Source organism: Sinocyclocheilus grahami, unplaced genomic scaffold, assembly GCF_001515645.1.
Source record: "Sinocyclocheilus grahami isolate Dianchi unplaced genomic scaffold, SAMN03320097.WGS_v1.1 scaffold57.1, whole genome shotgun sequence".
Lineage (NCBI taxonomy): Eukaryota > Metazoa > Chordata > Actinopteri > Cypriniformes > Cyprinidae > Sinocyclocheilus > Sinocyclocheilus grahami.
The window spans coordinates 128,774-145,951 of NW_015505236.1; the positions used below are offsets into that span (position 1 = coordinate 128,774).

General features: G+C 35.4%; 1 protein-coding gene across 1 annotated transcript in view; it reads right to left on the reverse strand.

Annotated features, from left to right (window-relative positions):
• angpt4 (angiopoietin 4) overlaps positions 1-7,001 on the reverse strand; it is a 40,336-nt gene extending 33,335 nt beyond the window's left edge. The window contains exon 1 of the mRNA XM_016270473.1: positions 6,307-7,001. Within this exon, the coding sequence (XP_016125959.1) occupies positions 6,307-6,621 (315 nt within the window). The 5' untranslated portion in view covers positions 6,622-7,001. The remainder of the gene's footprint in view (positions 1-6,306) is intronic.
• Between the last annotated feature and the right edge of the window lie 10,177 nt (positions 7,002-17,178).

The following is a 17,178-nucleotide window of genomic DNA, read 5'->3' on the forward strand; positions in this document are numbered from 1 at the left end:
AGACAAACTCCAGGATATAAGCATGATTAGGACCTAGGATTATGATATTATAGCATGATTGTGTAGTTAAAAGCATGACAAAAAGTCCAATGAAGTAGAATAATGCCAATGTTCACATTGCAAAATCAATGTGATACCACATTTATCAATAGCACATGGAAGAACAAAAGTTGCTGTATCGTTTGATTAGCCAAAATGTAATAGAAAATTATCAATTATTAAGATGTTTTAGATTAACAGGCCAAAAGATGAATCACGGTTTAAAAATGTTTTTACATTTTTTTTTATTTGATGAAGCCCTTGTTGCTGCGCAAAAGGGAACAGTAAAAGTCAGGGACGAATGAAATCCTCTTGGCCAAGCCAAGAACACTGTGTTTTCAATTCTACAAAATGCTGTCGTTTGCTTCCATATTCCATAATTGGTCCTAACATCTTATTTTGAGTCAGGAGACTCACACTAGCTCAAACCACACACACACACACACACACTTACAAATGCAACGCAAAACACACTTAAAGGGATAGTTCACCCAAAAATGAAAATTCTTTCATCATTTACTCACCCTCAAGTTGTTCCAAACTTGTATGAGTTTTTTTCTTCTGTTGAGCACAAAAGAAGATATTGTAAAGAATGCTGGTAACCAAACAGTTGCTGGTAGCCATTGACTTCCACAGTATTTTTTTCCTTACTATGGAAGTCAATGGCTACCAGCGACTGTTTGTTACCAACAATCTTCACAATATCTTCTTCTTTATGAAAGAAACTTAGAACAACTTGAGTTTGAGAGTAAACGATGACAAAATGTTCATTTTTGGGTGAACTATCCATTTAACATTAATCTTATCATATAAGAACACGATGAATGTCTAGTTGCTAAGACAATTTATTTATTAAAAGTAAAATTGTTACTTTTAGAATTTTTATTTTAGAGTTACTTTTTCAAATAACATGTTATTTTTGTTTATTTACAGACAAGTACAATTGAAAACTATGGAAGCTCTAAATAGAAAAGGTCATTTGTTTTTATTATTTTATATCTCACAAATGCAACTATTTCTTGTAATTGTGATTTTATATCTTCAAAAGTGACTTTTTTTTATAGTTTAAAATATGAAATATGAAAGTCACACTGAATGATATAAAATCAAAATGACAAATAAATTTGCAATTGTAAGATATTAACTAATTAGGGTGTAAAACAACAATGTAAGGTCTTTAACTCCAGCAGAATTTCGGTAATATTTCAGTAATAGCTCAGTAGATACAGTGCTGGTGCCAAAGCGGCTGTGAAGTTCAGCTCTATCAGTGAGGCGGTTGTCACTCTGCAGGAGTTCTGGCTCCAGGGGAGAGCTCCTAATGTTGACTGATGTCAGTGAAAGCAACACAAGAGACGTCCACACGTCCAGCTCTTCCCCAAGCCCTGCATCTCTCTTTGCTCTCAAAGACACTTCCCCAAGAATGATAAACACGAGCGCGATGTTTGTTTAACAAAGCGAAGCCTTCTGCTGTGATCTGAGCCAAACTCAATATACGAAACAGGCATAAATAGAGACGACATTTATAAGAGACAAGAACACACACACTTAACACATTGTGCGTATTATTCGAACTCAATATCTTGCTGTGCCACCAGACTTCTGCAGGGATCCAGAGTTCAAAGCGAACATTAAAATACTTGAATGCGATTTGAAGGCATTTGGCTTGCGGAATCATTCAAATGTGCATCGATTTTTACAGAATATGCAAGTGAACTAATCGAAAATGACATTACATTCATTCCGGACTGAAAGTTATGTTACAATCAACGCAACGGTCTCCAATTCTCAGAGATGCCTAACATATTTGTGAGTCTCCCACAAGGGTACGACTTTTATTTAGAGCTCCTAGAGAACATTCTTCACAGAAACATGTGCGCTGAGTGAGCGTTTGATGTGTACGGCTCAGATTTGGCACGTTGATAGCAGAAGTAATCAGCAGTTCAGCCCTCACTCCACTCCCTAGGATGTCCTGCAACCGTGGCGTTTTACAGGCTCATTAAAGACAGTGCCGAGACATCGTAAACTCAGCAGGCTTCGCAGTTTCCCAGCCTCTGCTCTGCTTCGTCTATCTCTCTCAATTCTCCACTGAGGAATGATATGCACAATAGGCCAAAGAACAAAAAACTATTAGCCGAGACGCTGGAGGCTTGATAATGTGATGGTGCATTAGAAGAAACAGCACATATTAAAACCAGTCACATGCTGAGAAATTTTACGGTCTTCTTTTAGTATTTACTTTCTAACTTTCATTTTCTAAGTGGCTCTTTTGCGAAGTAATAATTGAGCTACCTTTGCTCAAACAGTTTAAAGTAGGCCTACATTTGGCTCTAAATGTTGTTTTTACAACGTCCTTGGAAAAGAGCATTGATTGCCGAGTGATTAATGCATAGCTGTTACTAAATTGCAGGTCTTGTTTCAGTTATGAGGCCTGCTGACCATTGGCATTGTGCTGCATTGCCAATAATTAGGCAAGCATCACTATTATTATTGCTCAAACTTAGGGTTAGGGATTTGAACAAACCTCCAACGATAAGTATTAAACTTTTGTGAGTTCTTGTCCTGCACAATTTGCACTACAGACGTGAAGTTATACCTCAAACCATGCGGCTTATTGAGGAGAGTTGGGATTTAGGCATTTGATTTAAGCATAAAACTAGATATAGTCTTAAGATCATGCTTCCACACTTAGTCCAAACTTTTAACTGGTTTTGTATTGCAAAAAAAAAAAATATATATATATATATATAAATAAACAAATGAATTAATGAATTAATAATACATTATAGTTAATACATATGTTGTGCCACTTAATAATTTTGTGAAAACCATGATGCATTTCATTTTCAGGATTCTTAATTTATTTATTTTTGATATTCTAGTAGTCTTAACTGTCACTTTTGATCAATTTTGATGCATCCTTGATGAATAAAAGTACTAATTTCGGTAATATATTAATACATTTTTTTATTTTATATTTATTTTAGCAAGTAGAATACGTGGTGTTACATTGATGAATTAATTAATTGTTTTGAATGAATCGGTTAATGAATGATTCAAAGAATCACTCATAAATGCAGTCACTTGTAACCACCACATGGTATAATGTTTTAACATGCAGAAACAGCCAATGCAAAATCCCCACCACTAATGCATGCATAATAAAATAATGCAGGTTTTTTTTTTTTGCTGTTAAATAATGATGTTTTCACAACTTCACATTAACAATTGCTTATTTTCCTCAGCTCCAATGTGTTTTTTCTTTACCAATCAGAGCATTAAGCCAAAAAGCCCATGAATAGAAGTTGAGAAGGTTCAATTCAGAATTCAGCTTTTTGGCTGAATGCTCTGAAGGTTCTTTTCTAGTCATTTTCTTGTTATTCAGCGTCCAGTGAGGCTCCCACTCAAAAGGGTCTGGGGCTTTGCCATATCTCAAGTTGCTCTAAATGGGACGTACAATCGCTAATCCCTTGGCCTTTGAAGAACTCTTTTCCAGGGAGATCTTTGGTCCTCGGCTATTACACAAAAAAAATAAGCAAAGACTTCAAATGGCTCCTCGTGCTTTCCATACACTCCTATACTCCATATACCACCCTCATCCCCTCCCCTCTCTTTCCTGTTAATGGAGTCAGATCCATGGCATGTCTCCCATTGCTTGTGAACGCAGTTATCAGGTAAGGGGTGAGCAGCAGGAGCAATCTAAGAGGGCATATCCGTTTAGTTTCAGTCATTTGCCAATAAACTAAACACTCCTCCTCCATAAACATTTTGCCCAGTTATACAGCCAGATCAACATATGTACTAGGCCCTCAAAGGATTTTAATTATCTTACAGAATACCTAACATTCGAGTCAGCACATTCAGCCTGTTGCTTGTTAGCATTTTAAAACAATGATATATAGGATATGTATTATATAAGCATTTTTAATGTATTATTTATATTTATATATAAATGTATATTATTTTACAATATATTTGTATTTACATTATATTTATATGTAGACTTATATGTAAACTCTACATACAATTAGATTAGATTATAGTTATGTTTGTATATTATAGTTATGTTTAAATACAGTTTATATATTTATAAATTTATATACTTTAGGTTTTTAATATTAAATATTTATATTTAAGCTATGTACATTTTTATTTTATATTTTGTATTTATATTACATTTAAGTTGTATACAGTGGCGTTGAAAAGTCTTTCAGAGTGTATATTTCTAGAGTGTATATTTCTAACTGAATAATTTTTACTATTACAAATGATCAGCAAAAAAAATTAATAAATTACAGAAATAATGCAGAATTTAAAAATATCTTCATATGATATCAAAACTTTCATAATTTTCTACACTGTTCTGCCTACTGTCTGCTAAAAAAAAGTGGTCTCTGAATTCTGGACTTTACTATGTGTATCTTTGAGAGCAAATTTGGTTATCAATTTTGTATTTGCATCCAGAGTTTATTAAATGAGCGATTTATTGTGTTATAGGCCTGTTTGTAAGTATCTCATGCTCCTTGTCATTTACCACCAATTTAATTCATAAAGGCATGAATGCAATGAGAGCCGCAAGTGTTTATAATTTAACAACTCTTATCGCAATCTGACCTCTTCTTAAACAGAGTCAAGGGTCGCGTCTCTTTCCTGTCGAGGTGCAAGCTGTCTCCCTTTGAGCCGTATTGATTGTCAACTTGGGTGGTGCACTGAATACATAAAGACAGACGCAAAACATGCACACACATGGCAAACTTTCACTCTACACCGTGGCACTTCATCTATTCATTCTTCAAATTTGAATGGAGTAATAAATCACTCTGCAGTCACTTATGCAGATCAAAATGCTTCTCTGGTTTTGTCATCTGGCTCCTGTTTAATTGCCACTTCTGTATTATTGGCGAAATGAGTGTTTCATCTATTTATTCAGATGTGAAAGTTCTTGCAAGCTCACTTTCATGTCTGAAATGGTGCTTAGTCAATGCACTTAACTGAAGTTGCAAATAGAGTCCTGTTAATGGAAATCACACATGACAGTTCCAAAAGCATTGGAGGTCTTGGAATCAGTCAATATGGCTGAGTCGCTTTTCAACAGGTCGTGTTTTTGGAAACCATGCTTTCCATTCTGTTTTGATAAATGTATTTGCATCGCTCAGCTTCTCAAACCAGCTCAGCCAACATCTACATCTGGCCATTTGGCCAGCATCTGTACCCTAACAGTTCACCCATCTGAATATAAATGGGCTGCAGGTCTGAAGTAGGGGTGTAAACATTTGCTCTGACCAGTATTCAGTTTGATTATGATAATTTGTTAAATGATACAATGCATCATAAAATCTGAAGTTTGGTCATTATTTTAATTATTTTACTATGCTGAAGACCCACATTCAACTACAGGGACAATTTACTTTTACATTTTTAAATTAAATTTTTATTTAGACAATTAACTTTTCATTTTACACAATACATTATAGGCTAATAATTGTATTTTGGATAAGAAATTAATGCAGAATACATTGCATATTGATATCGATAATTGAATTTCCTTGTCAGATCACAATGCACCAGTGCAGTTTTTAGGCTGCCTTCAAGTCCTCATTCTTTACCAGGTTTAAAAAAGTTTAAAAGTCATAATTAGTGTTCAAGGTCTGAAAATGTTCAGAATATTGGTCAACATCATATTTATTTTTCCCTCTTTCTCAAAGACAAAGCATTTTGGATGCTACTGCACCAAAAGATGTGTATTAGGTGAGTAATTCTAGTGTGTACATGGGAGAATGATGGGAAGTGTAGTTTTGTTGCACAAGCCTGTCGCCTCATAAACCAGCTAAATGGGTAGTATTTTCTGACAAGCTTTTCCACTATTTTTCATCATTGGTACACTAAATTGTGTACAAACTAAATCCCACCATCAACATTAACATATGTTGGGAAGTGTGAACAGAATGATGGGAAGTGAAGTTGCACAAGCCTCTCACCTCTTAAAACGGCTAGTATTTGCTGGAAAGCGTTTCCACTATTTTTCATCATCAGTATGCTTAAATTGCATAAAATTGCACCATCAACATTAACAGTTTAAACTTAATAACAATAAATACCAATTGCTTCTGCCACAATTTTTTTAAACTAGCATTCCTCATTTGGAAAGTTGAAAATTCCCGACATGAATTGGAGCCAGCATTACACCTCTACTTAAATACTGCCAGGTTTGAGGAAGTGAAAGACGTAATGATGCCAGTCACCTGTGTCTTATTATGAGGTCATTCTCACCTTCTGCAGCCACTGCGTGTTGTTTTCCATGGCCGACTCCAGATGCTGCAGCTTCTGATTGGACCACTCAGCATCGGCCGGTGGGGAGTCCCGCTGAACCACGTTGGTCCCGCTCATCTGGTCCGTTCCACCCTGACAGCTCTCCATCTCAGGCAGGATGAAGGTGTAGCTGCACTGGCCATGCTGCACGCGGTGAAGCTTCCTCCGCCTCTCGCCTCCCCCGCGTCTCCCTTGACCGTTCCCGTTTCCGGAACTCACCAGGCCAACGGACGCCAGCAGCAGTGCCAATTGCCAACCGCTTCTGGCAAACCTCATGGCAGTGGGAGCAAAAGCAAAGGCCACCTGCGATCAAGCCAAGGTGCCAACTCAGTAGTTCAAACTCTTTTGACGGAGGAACACATGGCTGGAAGGAGATGAAGAGTATTTTTGGACTCTTTTCTTTTTACAGTTGGATTGCAGGACCTCTGATGCTGGAGAAGTTCCTGGTTTTCACGAGGCTCCCCTGAAGAAATGGGCACAGGCACTGAGGCACTGAGCCTTGAGTAACCACAACACACTCTCACAGACAGATAAGAAGGCCAAGAAAGAATTCAAGGAGAAGTGGAGACAGCTCTTCTAAATGAGTCTCCCAATCAGTAGGCTCTTAATATGAGAGAAAAGTAAACAAAAGAGGAGAACTTTCCTTCCTATCCCAGAGCGGTGTGTGAAATGACCGGAGTGAGAGAGTTCTGCCCTCTTATCTGGGAGCGAGGGAGTGTGTGGAGGAGCGGGGGGAGGCTGAGGGAGGTCTATTAACACACGTTCTGTCTCTCGTCTCCTCTGCAGCATTTTCTCACCCCGAAGCCTGGAGGATAGAGAGTTTCTTCTCCCCGTCCAAGGCTGTTCTGAAATGGATTATGGGTCAGATTTTGCACATTAATGAAAAATTCTCCACATAATTCTCTCTTAGGAAATAAAAGGGTTGTGCACCACTGAGAAATGGACTGAGAATGTCTTTTCAATTCTAATTCCATTTCAGAATTTGATTTGAAGTAAAAAATTAAGAAATTAATTTACAGTAACTGTCATTTTAACAAGATACGCACAGATTGTATGGATAAAAACTTTAGATAAATAGATAGATAGATAGATAGATAGATAGATAGATAGATAGATAGATAGATAGATAGATAGATCGAATGATAGATAGATAGATAGATAGATAGATAGATAGATAGATAGATAGAGAGATAGATAGATAGATAGATAGATAGATAGATAGATAGATAGATAGATAGATAGATAGATAGATAGATAGATAGATAGATAGATAGATAGATAGATAGATAGATAGAACAACCGAACGATAGATAGAACGATAGATAGATAGATAGATAGATAGATAGATAGATAGATAGATAGAGTAAATATAGAGCAAAAATGTAGTTGAAGTTGCGCTAACTTTTTTTTAGTCTACAGATAAGCTTTTGCAGGCTTATTTCAGGCTGCAGATTGATGTTACTTTTCATGAGACTTTTTAATGCACTATGCCCCTTACCCACTTGTTTATTTTTACGTAATTCTTATTTTAGTTCAGTTTGTGGTGAGGCTGTGCTCTTGGGGATAGAGGTCAAAACGAGTGACTCTTTGCCCCGACTGAAATCATTCTCATGGGAAACACTCGATAGAGAGAGCCAGTGCCAGAATGCTCCTCACAATTACCCAAACTTAAGGGCCCTTTTTCTGAAGGTGAAACTTTACACGTAGCTATTCACCTTTCCTTTGGGAATACCACAGCCAGATTGATCCGATGTTTGTTTTCACACGTTGTGCATAGCTCTCCTCCACTCAAGGGTAGCTGTGTTTTATTGAACCTCCAACTCAGTTTTATGTGAAGTGCAAGGCAGGATTGACATAGCTCTTGGTATGGATCAGGGTTTTTGAACCACTTCCAGCATCTATGTAATCCTGGCCCTTTGATATTGCCATGGATCAACTACATTTTAATGTCTAATACATGTTATGTAGTTTAATAGGAGTAAACTGTGCAGTTAACATGCAGTGTCCTGTAGTATAACATGCTATACACCATCTAAAACAGCACGTTTTGATAGTTAAACATTTTTATGCATGCATTTTTTATGACATGAAACGTGACATTTTTGCATGTAAAATTTTATTATTTTATAGAGCTTCATCCTAAAATCTTGAAGTTGTACAAAAGTTAATGTTATTTGTCAGCTGCCCACTTATTCTTCAATCAGGAAATGTCACATTATACAATACAATAGCAGAGTTTATTAGCATTGCTGTGGCGGTTGCCCTGATTCAGTCAGGGTCGCTGGATTTAGTTACCCAATGTAGAATTTTTGTTTTACAACAACAAAAAAAGCCTAATTCAGACCAGAAATGTCCAGGGTAGAGAAAACAGCTCCCTGTCAGAAATCATCTGCCCTGAAAATTCACTCAAGGTCATCTTTCAGGACAGTTCCAGTGTTGTCCTTTTATGGAGCCCCTGTCATCCCTCAAACTGTAGGGTTTAATTGTATTAATTGTGTAGATTGTTTGCGATTTACGGAACGGTTATGCAAGACGTAAATGAATCATAGAGACCTGATTTTGTAGGAACAAACCTAATATGGTGTTTCATTCCCAGAAAATATATTCAGTAGGTCAATTAAAAGGGTTGATGTACAGGTCAAGAATGAGATAAAAGTCTAAATGAATACTCAAATGTGATTTGTCAGACATTGATCGAGCCCGTGTTTGGTTAGCGTCTCTGGTGACTGAGGACCTCTTGCCTTGCAGCTTTGTTCAGATGGTGATGTAAGCCACTTTCACTGATGTTCCTCTGCCATTTTAATGTAAAGTTCCTTATAAAGGTTGAACATCAATTTTAAATGTTGCTTATTATATTGCTAAGATCATTTGATTTTTAATCATTTATGTAAGAAATACCTCATATGATATATTAGTATGAGAAAAAGTATTATTAAAAACTACACATACAGTCATATGGATTTAAAAGAATTTCATTCTGTTTTAATGTTACTTAAATTTATTTGTATTCTAAATTTCAACAATGTAATTTAATTTAATATTTAATTTAATCTTAGATCTTAACATTTCTTTTTAGGATAGTTTTTATTTTATTCTTTTATTACACATGTTTTTTTTCATTGTTTTTAAAAGTTATATGGATTTCAATTAACTCTATTTTCATTTTACTTCACATTGATTTGTATTCTAAATTTAAGTCAATTTAATTTAATCTTAGATTATTTTATTTAAATTTCATTTTTAAAATGTTATTTAAATTGTATTTAATTTAATTTAATGTCTTGCATGTTTATTTTTTTTCATTATTTTTCAGTTTGCTGTATAAGTAATTTGAGAAGCCCTCTTTAATTGTGCTATATAAAATAAAGCAAATCTAAAATAAAAAATCCAAAACAAAAAAATATTACTAAAATAATAATAATAATAATAATAATAATAAAAATACTACATAAATTCAATTCTGAATGGCACACATAAGCTAGCAGAGTAAACTTTGAGGCATGACAAAAACTACTCCCACCCAAGGTAATTGTTGGGGGAAATGTTATGTTATGTTTTTTGGGGGTCTGACGTCTGACACTGCAGTATTAACACTGCTGGTACTCATAATGAAAGCTCTTATCATGCCTAAAGGAACCGCCAGCTTCCAACTAGAAATTGGCTGCATAATTTATCAGTAAACCGCTGTTTTATCATGCATGCGTTTGTGGTTCCAAGCTACGACATTGTTTATAGTACAGATGATGATAATAGTTCATGATCCTAAAGGTTAATTTCACTCTTTCAGCCCCTGTTGAATCAAAGCATGCTTTGTTGAAATACAACAGTGATTCTGAGGCACATATGACATTTAGGTCATGCATGCATTTGCAAGGTTTGTTGTACTTATACTGGTTTCAAAGGAATTACCTCACAAATATACTGTATAGCTAAAATTTTCCACCATGTGTAAGAAACATACGCACACAAGTTTTTTTAGTTGGACTCCAAAGGTGATAAATGGTGAAATTTGAAAACTAATTAAGTAGATATTTGCTTACATGCTGGCAATTGTCAAAAAAGATCAAACATGTGCGAAGATTGATTCAGACAGCATTTTTGTCTGTAAGATTAGACAATCTGAAAACAATACTGATGTATAAACCATAATTATAATTTTTTGGGGCAATTTGTTCACTCTCATTTTCAAAGATTAGGTCAAGATGTGCCTCACTCTCTCAGTAATGTTCTCCACCTGCACAAACATACACACACTCACTCTTGAAGCCTTACAAAAATAAAACCATCAGAACAGTATGACAACTTCTCAGTTTGGCCTGTCTGAGTGTGATGATAAAGATGATTAATTCACTTCCCCTGCGATGATTCGGTAGCATTTACGATTGCCCATGGAAGTGCATTAAAGACCTCATAAAGGCCTTCATCAGGCTGACAGAAACATATATTTCACTGAGCAGACTTTAAAAAGAGATCTTATTGAAGTGCTAGAATTACAGTGCTCAATAAATAAATGAAAGGAATAGTTCACCCAAAAATGAAAATTGGCTGAAAATGTACTCACTATCAGGACATCCAAAATGTAGATGAGTTTGCTTCTTCATGGGAACAAATTTGGAGAAATGTAGCATTACATCACTTGCTCACCAGTGGATCTTCTGCAGTGAATGGGTGCCGTCAGAATGAGAGACAAACAGCTGATAAACTTCACAATAATCCACAAGTAATCCACACCACTCCAGTCCATAAATTAACATCTTGTAAAATGAAAAGCTGCATGTTTTGTAAAAAAAAAAAAAAAAAAAAATAAAATCCATCATTAACATGTTTTTAACTTCAAACCGTTGCTTCTGGCTAAAACACAAGTCCTCTATCCATAATATTGTTTTCTCCAGTTAAAATGTTGTCTCATCTGAATCAGGAGAGAAATCTGCACAGATCAAGCACTGTTTACAAGCCAAAACAGTTCTAAACAAATATGATTGATTGAGTTATTCCATTAACTATGGAATTAATTCCATTATTATGGATTATGGACTCATATTTTAGCCTGAAGCAACTGTTTAAAGTTAAAATCCCCTAATGATGGATTTGTTTCTTACAAACATGCAGCTTTTCACTTCACAATGTATTAATTGATGGACTGGAGTGGTGTGGATTACTTGTAGATTATTGTGATGTTTTTATCAGCTGTTTGGACTCTCATTCTGACGGCGCCCATTCACTGCAGAGGATCCAATGGTGAGCAAGTGATGTCATGCTAAATATCTCCAAATCTGAAGAAATAAACACAAACTGGATGGCCTGAGGGAGAGTACATTTTCAGCAAATATTCATTTTTGGAACTATTCCTTCCAGGAATTGTCTCCTATTTGCAATGATTTCATTCCAAATTGAAATTTCTGTCATCATTTACTCACCTTCATATTGTCCAAAAAAAAAAACATATGACTTTTTTCAAACCAGGCTTTCAAACACTGAAAGGACAAAACCAAAACAATACTAATAAAAAAGCAGGTCCATCTGGCTTGTGCACTATGTTCAAAGACTTCTGAAACCCATATGATCCCAATTTGCTAAAAAAACATGAAAACCAATGAGCTTGAAATCACCAGGTCAAATCTAATGTGATGCATCTTCATGCACTCTGAATATAAACACATTTATATTTGGCAGTTAATGAACAGCTGTAAACCGTAAAACATTTACGTAAGATGATCCAGAAATGTGCAAAAATGTCTAAAAGCTGAATCTACCTTGTGATCGCCTATCATTATGCAAGTCCAATTTCATTGCCTATGGAAACCCTAACAATAATTCACCCAATACCCTGATGCATATCTCAGTTCTCAGAAAGTTCAATCAACTGGACGCTATTTGGCCCAATTATTCAAATATGATGAAATCTTGACAAATTGGCTGATATATTTTGAAACCTAGTAACTATATGGCTAATTGCTTTGGATTGCTTTTTAATCATTATCCTCAGGCCGAAGCTTGTAGCAAGTCAAGGTGATGATTGCAGCCAGAGAGCTAGAACGTGTTTTCAACATATTTTCATGTTTGTTTAATCATGTATGTGATCTACAGCGGTCTAATACTCCTGGGGAAGCCTTAGCTTTGGTTTTGACGTAAAACTTCTTCAGGGGCTCAGTGGCTTTGCAGTTAGGCTGGTTTTGGGCAGGTTTTCCACAAATGATGATATGTGACAACTTATAAGTTGAGATATGAAATGCAAGAGAAACCTTATGCTAAAACTTAAGGCATTGTTGCATTTTCTTGTCCTTGAAAATTATTGATGAATATTCTTGTGGTATAATATAAAGGTAGAACCCGGAATTTCACTGTGTGCCTTTAAGAAAGTATTTGTGTTACAGTCACTGCATTGATGACATATTTTTGTAGGCCAACCTGAAAGTTTGTATCATCCTGGTTCCCTCAACAAAAACCCAATAGGATTTTTTCCATTGGCTTTTGGATTATTACAAAAAATAAGCTTTGTGGCCCCCTAAAGTTTATCATTCTTACACGTTTTGTCCAGTATGATAATCCTCACAAATGAACACAGCTTTAATGATTTTTTAAGCCTAAATAGAATTGTCAGAAGTAAAAAGCTAAATGTAGGCTATAAACAAACTACTCCATGAATCACACCTTCAAAATCCCCATTACTAAGCTTCCGACAACTCTTTTAGTCTTTATTCAAAATCATTTTCCATGAAAGTTTGAGGTAGAATAGTTTGCAAGAGTGCGATTAAACACAATAAGGCTGTGAAAGTGACCAGTGAGTAGATGAGTTTACCTGTTCGGCTTGATGACGCTTAATGTCCCCGCCAACATCTGTAGTCCCATTTATCAACTCAAAGTTAAAAAAAAAAAAATCACAAGGTGATATTACTGATATATTTTAGGTCACAGAATAAAACGGGAAAATATATTGAGCTTGAGTTAACCAGACCTTATTTCAGACATTTAGACAAAAACCCAGCTCAGAAAACCCTTTGACTTCAGGATGTGGTAAAATGCTAATTCGTTTCCCAGTTTTGGAAAAAAATACAGTCGTAACTTTTTTTGGTTAAAAATGATCCAAAATCAATATTTGAGCAAGTACATAACTAGCCAGTGTTCAAAACTATTGCCTTACTTTAGCCCAATTCACAACAGCTTTCGCGGGAAATACGAGCATGGTACTAAGCTTTAACTTTATAAATGATATCCTGATTATTTATTTACAGTGGAAAGAAAATTAACAGGGTGCCAAACAGCATGATATATGTGAGCACAGCTCTCAGTTCCCATGACAACATGAACCCACTGAAATTTAATTGCAACCTCAGGCTTGTCTTGTTAATAACTCATTTTTATCATTCTGTTTATTTTAGCCTCTGGTGCTGTTTTATCAACCAGTAAGTAGGCTACTTGATTGTGAATCTCAATTATCTTTCAAAAGCCAACAATCAACATATTACTGTTGCGATTCCATCAGGTCCTCTTAAACAAATTAAGGCCGGGGTGTTTAAACTACTTGTCAAGTGTTGCCATTTGGATTTCTGGCTGTGTTTAAGGTCTGTGTAAATCCTATCTTATCTCTGTTTTTCTTACGAGATTGGAGTCCATTTCTACGAAATCAGAACCACTCGTAAACACATTCCCTGCAAGCTTTGTTTCCTTTGGAGTGACCACTGGAGCTGGCAACATGGACCAGATTTGCAATCTCAAAAAGCGAGCCAGCGAGAAATGTGTTCAAGGTTTAAGGAATGACCTTCTACATATACCAAGAGAGAAAATATAAACAGTTTCAATGAAAAAAGCAATCAATCTTATCTGGAGGAGTGCAATTTAAATGTGATGTTGTACATGCTATATGTCCTTTAATATATCATTCAGCAAATCATTAATTTTATGTGGAAAAGCTACACTTACATGTGTCCTGTTGAGCTGAAAACAATGAACGTGTCGTAGTAATCAACATCTGAGATAAAAGTGTCTGGGAATGGCAGGACATGTTTAATATCTCTCATCTTATGTTCAGCTGTGATTAAATTGTGCAACTGGAGCAGCATTTCAATTTCTATGCTTAGATGTATGAGAAAATGTGACTATTGGCTGTTTTAAATTTTAATTTAGACGAGATTTTCCTGATATTTAGCATAGATGGCGATTGCTTTTGAATATGATAATTAATAAAACATCCAAAATCATCTAATTTGAAGTGGGGTAAAAGCTTTTAGGCACAAACATTTAAAATCATAGTTTCTTTTGAGATCAAAGAGATCACTATACAATAAAACATAATGTATCTTTAAGAACTGAAAATTTCCCAGCCCCAAAGCACAATTTATTGAAACGAAACTGCAACAAAAATGCCTCATTCTTACATTTTTTTATGGATGACATTTTTAATGATGATTATATTTTAGATACCATTATATGAATATATTAATTATTTTTCTTTTTTTTTGTGAAACTTTCCTGTCAGAAAAAAAACTATTAGTAATCCTTTTTGCACATTTCACTTTCAAAGAAGTTAGCCAATTAAAACACATGTAATTTGCATGTTTACAAACATATTTTTAATGTCAAAAAGAGGCTGTTAAATGGTCAGGAAAACTAAATTAGAACTTTTTCTGGTCAAAGGAAGCTTGACAAACAATATAAATAGACTTCAGAGAAAAATAGGATAATTAAAAAGAAAGATGTGACTACCAGTCAATACGTGATTTACAAAGAATGCCATGTTTGTATCGTATAGTGTACAGTTTTCATTATACTATCATCAGTATCATACAAAACAAATGAACAAAATGGCATACTATTTGCATAACAGAATATAAGCTCAGCAGGACAACAGAGATGTAAAATAGCTTGCATAAATAGTAAGATTAATATTTATGTTGAGGAAAGTATAATTTTACATTTAGATGAATATTTCACTAAAGTGGTGGGTGTGATGACAATTTAAACGGTACGGTAAATTCCCAGTTCCAGCTCACAAAACACCAGGGAGGGATTTGTTTAGTTTATTCTGATTTATTTTGCTCTTGCTCTATTGGGACAGTGATGAAACGTATGTAAATCTAATGTCAATATCAATAGAAGATGGACTTTTTCACTTGAGGAAGCGTTATCATGGACTTTGGCCACAAGCAATGATTTAAAGCTAAAATGCCTTAATGATGGATTTGTTTCTTACAAACACGCAGCTTTTCACTTCACAAGATGTTAACTGATGGACTGGAGTGGTGTGGATAACTTGTGGATTATAATGATGTTTATATCAGATGTTTGTCTCTCATTCTGACGGCACCCATTCACTGCAGAGGATCCATTGGTGATCAAGAGATGTGATGCTAAATTTCTCGGAATCTGCTCAGATGAGGAAACAAACCCATCTACGTCTTGGATGGCCTGAGGGTGAGTACATTTTCAGCAAGTTTTCATTTTTGGGTGAACTATTCCTTTTAAAGTTTGATTTCTTTTTATTATATTTATGCGATTTTCGCCTTTCACTAAGAGTCTCAAAAATGTTGCTCGATCTTTGAAGATCTTTTAAAAATGATATCAGTTCAATTAAAAATTGCACAACAATGTGTCACTATGGATCCAAAAATGTCTGCTAAATGACTACCAATAAAGTGCTGATTCACATCAGCATAAACACAGAAACTCAATCTACCTCAGTCTCTTCAGAGAAGAGAGAGCATGCGAGGTTTAAGAGGGCATGTTTAACTACGGTCAGAGTTTCTAAGGGCGATTTTCACCTTTCACTAAGTCTCAAAAATGTAGCTCGATCTTTGAAGATTCAGTTCAATCAGTTCAATTAAAAATTGCACAACAATGTGTCACTATGGATCCAAAAATGTCTGCTAAATGACTACCAATAAAGTGCTGATTCACATCAGCATAAACACAGAAACTCAATCTACCTCAGTCTCTTCAGAGAAGAGAGAGCATGCGAGGTTTAAGAGGGCATGTTTAACTATGGTCAGAGTTTCTAGACAAAATTTGTATGTACACAACTGTAGAAAACTACATACTCAGGAAGTTTTCAAGGTTAAAAGTAGATGAATGAATTGTTCTCGTACTGTTCATTTTGCTAGTTATTGTGGTCTCTACCTTTTTGAAGCATCTCATTCGTGAAAGCTAACCGACTGAAAGAGAAACCGGGAAAATTATCATGATGCTTAAAAACCGTTTATGAGCCTCTCAGTAGGTCTGTAAACTGAATTATTCAAATGACTCAAATTCATAGCATTCAAAAAAGGCGTTGTTACCACCTACTGGTGTAACGATATAATCGACTGAAAGAGTCATTCAACAAATTAAAGGAACACTCCACTATTTTTGAAAATAGGCTCATTTTCCAACTCCCCTAGAGTTAAACAGTTGAGCTTTACCATTTTCTAATCCATTCAGCCGATCTCCGGGTCTGGAGGTAGCACTTTTAGCTGTAGCTTAGCATAGATCATTGATTCTGATTAGACCGTTAGCATCTCGCTCAAAAATGACCAAAGAATTTCTATATTTTTCCTATTTAAAACTTGACTCTTCTGTAGTTACATCGTGTACTAAGACCGACGGAAAATGAAAAGTTGCAATTTTCTAGGCCGATATGGCTAGGAACTATACTCTCATTCCGGCGTAATAATCAAGGAACTTTGCTGCCGTACCATGGGTGCAGCAGGCACAATAATATTACGCAGCTCCTGAAAATAGGCTAACTTCTGTCAACATAACCAACGTGACCACCTGCTTGCACATGGAGCGTGCTGGGGACTATTTTAAAAAATATGGAACTAAAATATTTTCTTCTCAAAGGTATTAAGAAACCTCTTA